The sequence below is a fragment of the Colletotrichum godetiae genome, assembly GCF_030913485.1.
Source record: "Colletotrichum godetiae strain CBS 193.32 chromosome Unknown BDP55scaffold_85, whole genome shotgun sequence".
NCBI classification, from domain to species: Eukaryota; Fungi; Ascomycota; class Sordariomycetes; order Glomerellales; family Glomerellaceae; genus Colletotrichum; species Colletotrichum godetiae.
The window spans coordinates 128,036-136,229 of NW_026851333.1; the positions used below are offsets into that span (position 1 = coordinate 128,036).

Here is an 8,194-nt window from a genome sequence, read left to right on the forward strand (position 1 = left end):
CTTGTGCGCAGTCCCGTTAGAAAGAGAGGTCCCGTCCCACACAACAGGGGTTACGGGAGCTAACGACAAGTAGCGGCCGCGGCCCGTCCCATAGCTCGTTCGGGAACGACGACGTGGCTGCAAATCCGACAGCAATCGTCGAAAGAAGTATATTAGTTCCTGATAGATCCAAGATTTACCCCATGGTCCAAACTTCTTAGTCTCCGACTGCGGCTCGTAAGATGGACTCTGCGATTCCAAGATACGTGTCTTTGTCTCCTCCACCACTTTCTGCCGCCATACTCCGTCAAGCCGCCGCCACAATGTCTCCCTCAAGTGGGGCAAATATCGCACGTCGTTGATGCAGTACAATTTGATGGGTGCAGACATCGGTCGCGAGTTGAAAACTTCGTAGGATCTACTTCTGCTAGGATGGAACAAATTGAGCCCGGCTTCCTTGGCGGCTTTCCAGTGAGCCTTCTCCTCCGGCGACAGAGGTGCGTACAGTCCGATACACTTATCTAATCCATTCAGATATCGCCGTTGCCCGCGCGGGCGAGCTGCGTTCTCCATCAGCTGCATGTCTTCGATGCCGCTGAGATTCACTTGGAAGTGATGAAACAGGGCGTCAGAATCGTTGCGGATATCAAAAAAGACTTTGGTGATGTCCGGAGACTCAAGAATCTGTTTGAAGGTTGTTCCTCCGACCGCGGTTGAGAATGCTGTAGACTGCATGGTGTGTATGTCGACGAGGTAAACGTGACTTCGGGGCAAAACAAAGATGGTAATAAGTGAAATGGAACCATTGCGAGAGAGACTCACGCCTTCCAGGTCTACAAAAAGCGACGGCAGACCGATCGGAAGATTCTGTATTGACGTGAGTAGATTGGACATCGATTCTGCCGAGTCAACTAGGCTGTAATGTATATCGCCAGCAGACATTGCGATGAAGAGTGGCAGCTGCGCTCAACCCTCGAAGGACGGCTTGAGCGACTTTCGAGCGTCTTCATATGTCGTCTATGGCCTCCTTTTCCCTTGGTTGACGACTATACTGCTGATGCCGAGGCAGTCTTTCATCGAATCCCTGTAGCGCCGGCTGCGGTAGCGTGGAACTTGAGCATTGCTCCCTTCGTTCGAGGGTGTTAAGCAGGCGATGCAGCGTTACCCCTGCCAACACATGTGACTACAGAAAGCCCACGCCGCTGATGAAATGAGGGCGGCACCCCGTAGCATATCAAGATCACAGTCAAGCACGTTCCCACTCCAGACGAATAACTCATTTGCAAAGCCAAATCACTCCGTTTCTAAACTACGTGCCAACTAATCTGACGCTTCAAATCATCCTCCGTCGCAAGTATAAAGCAACACGGAAACTTTTCAGGTGTCTAAACACTCCAGTGTTGCCACCGCCCTCGCCCTTCACACCAGGAAGGCTATTCTCCGTATTCAGGCGCACGCCCACGAACAAAACAGAGTTGTGGTCGAACACAACACCGGTCTTCTCCTTCACGGCCGACAAGCTGACCGACTGGTTCACAGGCCAGTACTACCTGACCGACATCTTCCAGACATCAGATGCCGCAGATGAGTCAACGGAGCGCATAGAAAGCAGCAGCGCAGACCTGCCACTCTTGTGACAGGTAGACTCCGCCCCACTAACCCTGGCTTCACAAACCATAGCACGACTAGACTTCTCCCTGTGCAACGAGGCACCAAAAAGGCTGCCATCCGGAGCCAGTACGCCAAACGCAGCAGACGTCAATTCTCCAGGAAGGCCGGCGGAAACAGCGCCCCATCTGACCACTGCCACGTGGTCTGGCGGGGCACAGCTGGTCGCCTGGTCGTACACTACATACAATAATGGCTGGGTTCCTGGTCTAACAGAGGCAAGTGGGTCTAAGAGAAAGTACAAGAGAACACGCGGCGTGCCTCTCACAATACATACTGTCAATGGCAGTGACGCACCACCGAGCCCAACGGATGACAATGCACGGTGACAGGTGTTTTCTCGTAACACAACGAATGCGAGTTTTGCGGCAATACCGGCTGTTGAGGGTTGACAAGCCCGACGAAACAGTTAGTCGAGAACGGCTCTGGTCTCGCTGACTTGCTCGGTGGAAGCTAGTTGTTGAGGTACAGCAGGTGCTTTCGCAGTCCTGGCCACTTCGATCCCATTCCCCGAAACTTCAGATGCCTCTTGAAGGCGCCCAGACCCTGGCAGAGCATACTCCTGAGGCCAGAACCTACCACGTACAAACATACTCTTGCATCATCAGTCCTTCGAAGCGCTCATGACGGCCGTTTCCAGATGTTCTGACTACGGGGGCATGCATGAGGAGCGTCAACATACCTAAGAAGCCGATTCGGAGCCAACAGCATCTTTGCTAGTCACGCCCAATTGACATCCCTCATGCGCGAGAATCCGGAATGGGTCTTTCGCTATACCCAATTGTGAATTTGGTTTATACATTTAGTCACAAGCAAATTGAGGCGGATGATGGAACGCCAATGTGTGCACGCTGCCGGTAGAAGGAGTGCAAGGTTTCGTCCAGTAGACACGATTGCTTAGAGAACCGCGTTACAAGGCTTTGGAAAAGAGAGGGCGATGGCGTTTACCTGCGTCCCCGCATGTAGTAAGTGAATTGTGGCTGTGATACTCGAGCCGAGCCAAGGCCTCGGGCTGTTTCTGCGAGCATCGGGTACGTTGACTGATCGCTTCGCACCTCCGCTAGGTCACCACCGTTCATTGTGTAGCGCCTTCCAGATCCGCTAGGAAGTGTGGAGTCGTATCGGCGGTCTCGGGAACTACCCGATTGACTAGCGGCGGGTTGTATGTGGCTGTCTCGCAACGGCCCGCGTGGTGGGTGATTACCTCCTCCTTGTTCGTGCGGAGATTCGCCGACCTGGACTCCGTCCCTTGATGGAGCTTGGTACGTGCTGAGCAGCTGCCGTGGGACATTCGCGGTTAGCATGTCGCCTTTGCGTGTGAAAAGACGGGCAAGTGGTCATCGCCGAGGCCAAGGCACTAGCGCTTGGCCTTTCTACGGCACTCGCTCACACGAAATTTGGTACCATTGGGCCGTGGATTAGCCAAGTAAGCGTATGTTATTAGTACAAACATAATGCGGCACTGCTTGAGCTCATCTCTTGTTCGCCAGCATGAGTGGGTTGAACGGCCTCCGGCACAAGCGCAGCAGGTAGCCCGGCTCGGTGCATACCGCGACTCCGAACCCCTCGTACCGATACGCAGGCCAGGGCTTGCTGCCAGGGCCCATAGAAACTCAAAGGGGCAGCAGAATTGCAGTGTACCACGCCCGGGTGTACCTCGCGATGCTGTGGTGGATGCCATGTCAAGGGCAGGGTAAACATTGTACGAAACTGAATCCTCACATCAGACCCGGTCTTACTCAACAACCAAGTGGAGGGGGACATCAAAGCCTCGTTTCAGTTTCGTTCGTGCCTTCCATTATTCACGGGCCAAGAGCGCTGCTGATCAGATAGCAAGAAGCTTGTTGTGCCAACGGCGCGTGCTGCTGGACGACGAATCCCCGTACGAAGCAAGATTTCCGACGTCAAACATCAAATTGAAGTGGCGTGGGGGTTCGAGACAACTGCGCGTGGGCTGCGGAAGTAGGTTGAGGCCTAGAGCGTCAGACGTCGCGCCATCCCGACCATTCCTCGGCTCAGGCAGTTTAGGTGATGGTGCACGGGCAAACGAAGGAGTACATATTGAGTGGTCGTCTTGGTCTGAAGGAAGACAGGAGGCATTCTGCAGTTTTCTATCATTCAACCGCGAGGGTGTTCCTCACTGACAGGACTCTTCCGTCGTACCCTTGAGGCATTGTACCATCGGCCACGCCTCCGTCACCTGCGCATTGCAACATACAACATATCGCTCAAACATTATGGAGGAGGTGGGCGAAGAGAGGCCATCGCTCGACCCTCCTTTTTGCGACAATGGAAGAACTTTTTGAACACTCGGCACAACCCTCGAGGGATTACAAACCGAAGATCAGCGAAGAGTACTTGACACCATCACGCAGCTACGAAAGTGTGGTCTCGACGGAATTCTCTCTCTGCCCGATATTGTCGTCTGCGGGGATCAGTCGGCCGGCAAAAGCTCCGTGTTGGAAGCACTGACCGATATACCTTTCCCGAGGAACGAAAATCTCTGCACGCGATTTGCCACGGGAATCAGCCTCCGACGAGAGCTTACCGAGAGTCTCACCGTCAGGATAATCCCGGGCAATGAACGGGGCCAAGAAAATCAAAAACGAATCAAAGAGTTCTCGGAATCCATCACCGATTTCAAGGACTTGCCCCTCATCATAGGCGCTGCGAAGAAAGTCATGGGCATCAGTAATGGGGGCGGTAATAGCTCACAGCTGGGCCAGGCACCTGATAGCGCTTTCTCCAAAGACACGCTCAGCATCGAGATCAACGGACCTGACCGCCCGCGGCTTACCCTGATCGATATACCGGGCTTGATTCAGTCCGCTACGAGAGGCGTCTCCGAGAATGACGTGGCTTTGGTCGCAGACATCACCGACCGCTACATCAGGCGGCCTCGTACCATCTGCCTGGCCGTCGTGTCGGCAACCAACGACGCGGCCAACCAGCCGATCCTTCAACGAGTTCGCAGATTCGACCCGCGAGGCGACCGTACGCTCGGTATCATCACAAAGCCCGACCAATTGCCGGAGGGATCTGGCTCCGAATCCAAGTTACTCGAGCTCGCTCGCAATGAGGATGTGTTTTTCAAGCTTGGGTGGCATGTCGTTAGGAACCGCCGTTTCTCCGAGAACGAATTTTCATTTTGGGAACGCAACGCAGCTGAGATGCAGTTCTTCCGCACGTTAAATTTTCGCAATCTGCCACGGGATATCGTCGGCATCGAGACTCTGCGGGCGAGATTGAGCCATCTTTTGTTCGAGCACGTCTCCGCAGCCCAGCGGGGATCTCGAGCGGGTTCTCCAGGTAGACAGGCACGAGTTGAATTTGTTGGGCGATGTCCGGTGGGATCCCGAGATTGCCGTGTATATCTGGCCCAACTCACTATGGATTGTCAGGAAATTTGCAGAGCGAGTCTCAATGGTAATTACGAGCATAGTTATTTCAAGAAGGGCGCTGAGGAGTCGTTCTTACTGCAGAGCAAGAGCACTATCGCTCGGCTCAGAGCTGCTGTGCAGTACAGGAATGAGGTGTTTGCCGAAACCCTACGGCAAAAGGGCCACAGGTACCATTTCGTGTCCACAACAGAGAAAGGGCTGGTTGTAGCGGAGGACCTCGACCAGAACAAAACGTCTATGACGCCGTCGCCGAAGCCGCTCTCCAGAAAAAAATCCGGCGCATGGGTTCAAAAGATGCTTCTCCGTTCGAGGGGTACCGAGCTGATTGGGAACTTCAACCCGCGTCTCATCGGTGAGCTGTTCTGGGAACAGTGTCAGCCGTGGGAAAATCTGGCTAGAAATCATATCGAGCAAGTAGGTCAGCTGTGTAGGGATTTCCTCGCCAATTTGCTAGAACAGAAAGTTCTTAAGGAGATGAAGGGTCGCATTTGGTGAGTTACTTTGCATGCCACGCTGAAACAGCCAGCACAGCCTAACATAGCGCTGATGTGAACGATTCAGGACATTCATGGTCCAGGACACGCTGGCCGAGCGGAAGCAGGCAGCGTATGACGAATTAGGCAAGCTCATGAGGGACATCAAAGAATTTCCCATCAACTACAACCACTACTACACAGACACCATCGAGCAGCGGAGCCAAGAGAGGCTGAAGATACGATTGGAATCTTTACTCCCAGGCACCTTCGCACAAGCGCCGCCCGTGAACTGCAATCGTGGACACCATTACGACAAGTTCGATCCGGGAATGGAGATGAACAACGTTATATCGGCCTGTTTGAGAAGCAATGTAACTTCCATCGACATGAATAAGTTCAGCAGTGACGAGGCCCTAGACTGTTTGCGGGCAATCTACAAGGTGCAGTACAAGACCTTTGTCGCCAATGTGACGACGCAAGTGATCGAGCGGCACATGATTCGGGGGCTCGACAGGATATTCTCACCGCTGGTCATTATCAGCATGGCAGACGACAAGCTTGAAGCCATTGCTTCGGAGCGGCCGGAAAGTAGGCGTCAGCGAGTTTTTTGTCGAATCGTGTGCAGAAGCTGGAAGAGGGCCGCCGAATTTTTCAGGAGTTGATTGGTACGCAGTCGGTGGCCAAAGCGAACGCACACTGAACGGGCCGGATGAGTGGCATTGCCACACCCAGCAGCTAAGCTGTGAACACCAACTTGCGATGGAATCTGACGAGAATACAGTGAAGTGCGTGGGCAATTTTGGTTGCAATCGACAGTACTATTTGGCGAATAAGGCTTGTTTGAGGGGGAACCCACGTCATGCCTGGATTAGAGATAGTGCAAACATCTTATTTCTTCCTCGACGTTCACATATTACCACTCTTCGTGAGAATTCCATTGATTCGGATCCATCGCGGCCATACAACGACCTCAACCGGGATCAGCACCAAGTCTTCCGAGTCTACACCTCGTGGTTGACCCGGATGTCACGAGTCAATTATGCACTCGCTTGAAGCATGGTCCTCCAACCGACTATACCAATTTTGGTCTGCTGAATCAATGAGGGTAAGCCCAGGCGTCATCCTTTTATCGTAGTGAGGGTCGCAAATTCTCAAAAAGAGTATTGAGGTATAGAAGGGACTTAGATGGCCCATATCGTCAGACTCATGAATCTTTTTCGATCGTCCGTTTTAGGCAGGAAAACCGGGACTGGCTCTAGCGAATTTGGCGGGGCATGGCGGGGTTTGCCATCCGGCTGTCCCACTTGTGTCTGTTTGATTACGTAAGTATACGTCGGCGAAAGACAGCGTGCATGCACACACAGCTCCTTGGAGAAAAATGTAAAGCGATCCATCCGGCTGACTTTTTGGTACATGGTCCTCCGTTTCTTGTGCTCACTTCATAGACTTTTCTGCAGATTCCCAGCCGGGCGCGAAGCCAAAGTGTTGACTCCTGGCAATCATCGCCATCTTCAACCAAGCTGTGTCCTTATGCGTGAAGACCGTACTCACGCGACCGTCTGTCACGCAGGGCTATACGCTATCTTCATCAGACGACAGAACCCCCATCGAGGGTTTACGAGGGTTTACCGTTCGATGATATTCCAGGCCAAAGCTCGCGAAAGGCCTCACGAATAGAAGCTTGTCATCCGATCGGATTACCAAGTCCCGAGTGGAGTCTTTGGCAAAACAAAAGCGAACAACCGACGCGTCACTTTCCGCCGTCCAGAGCAGCACTGGGTAAGCGCGATTACAGCCTCACGTTGCACGGACCATCGGAGTTGCTGCCCTCGACGATTGTCAAATCCGCGCCCGCCACGTCGCGAACTCCCGTTGCAAATGACAGGCCTAAAGGGAGCCCACCAGGTCAAAGTTGTGCTACGCCTCAATATTTGATCTTGCTGGTTAGGCCGACGGATGATCCAACAATTATCCGTGAGCAAGATGGGAAAGGGGTCTTCACCTGATAAGCCTAGTCCTGCCGACGCGGCTAACATTCCCCCATGCATCGGATACAGTTGTCGCACGGGCTCAGAGGCGCCCCGATGCCACAGTCCTCCTCACAGCCAAGCTGTTACCGCCACTTCCAAATGCGCATGTCCGAAGAGACTCGCTACCTTCGAGAAGCTGATCTGCGAAGATCGCCGGATTGAGCTTTGTCGTACATTTGACGAGCGCAGCTTCGATGCTATTATCTACGGCCAACCTGATGCCCTCCCACCACCCCACGGTATCTTGCTTGACACCGGTCCAGCCTCTGTTGGCGCCGCTGGAGCCGCAGAGAGAAGACCTTCTTACATGAGAATCGACCCGCGTATCCATTGGTCCCACAATCGCTCCGACAAGTGGTTCGAACAGAAAATGGAAGAAATCAAAGCTCGCGGCGGACGGAAAACGAACTTCGGCAAGGCAGCCCATCGAATGAGAGTGCAGAGAATTGCCACTGAGCGGCGTGAGGCGGAGGACGCGCTGACGAGAGCGCCTGCAGAAGGCCAGGACCGGATCCCGCTGGTGCGCAGCAAGCCGCCAGAACCATGGTCGCACCACAGACCGATGGACTTTGGCGACGTACCAGTACATGAGCTGCCAAGGTATGTGCAGGAGAACGAGAGTTGGATGCGGGCTGCCAAG

At 53.6% G+C, this 8,194-nt stretch overlaps 3 protein-coding genes across 3 annotated transcripts; 2 read left to right on the forward strand and 1 right to left on the reverse strand.

Moving 5' to 3' along the window:
- Window positions 1–180: 180 nt before the first annotated feature.
- BDP55DRAFT_507182 (exonuclease) lies at window positions 181–897 on the reverse strand (the record flags this gene model as incomplete). The annotated part of the gene is made up of 1 exon (XM_060567677.1): window positions 181–897. A coding segment is annotated over one exon (717 nt), but the record flags the coding sequence as incomplete, so codon positions are not given.
- Window positions 898–3,911: 3,014 nt separating this feature from the next.
- On the forward strand, window positions 3,912–6,339 carry BDP55DRAFT_684703 (P-loop containing nucleoside triphosphate hydrolase protein). The gene is made up of 2 exons (XM_060576414.1): window positions 3,912–5,539; window positions 5,610–6,339. Exons 1-2 carry the CDS (start codon window positions 4,329–4,331, stop codon window positions 6,184–6,186), a joined length of 1,788 nt encoding a protein of 595 aa, XP_060422537.1. The 5' UTR covers window positions 3,912–4,328; the 3' UTR covers window positions 6,187–6,339.
- A 1,585-nt stretch (window positions 6,340–7,924) lies between these two features.
- BDP55DRAFT_510518 (uncharacterized protein) lies at window positions 7,925–8,158 on the forward strand (the record flags this gene model as incomplete). The annotated part of the gene is made up of 1 exon (XM_060567708.1): window positions 7,925–8,158. A coding segment is annotated over one exon (234 nt), but the record flags the coding sequence as incomplete, so codon positions are not given.
- Between the last annotated feature and the right edge of the window lie 36 nt (window positions 8,159–8,194).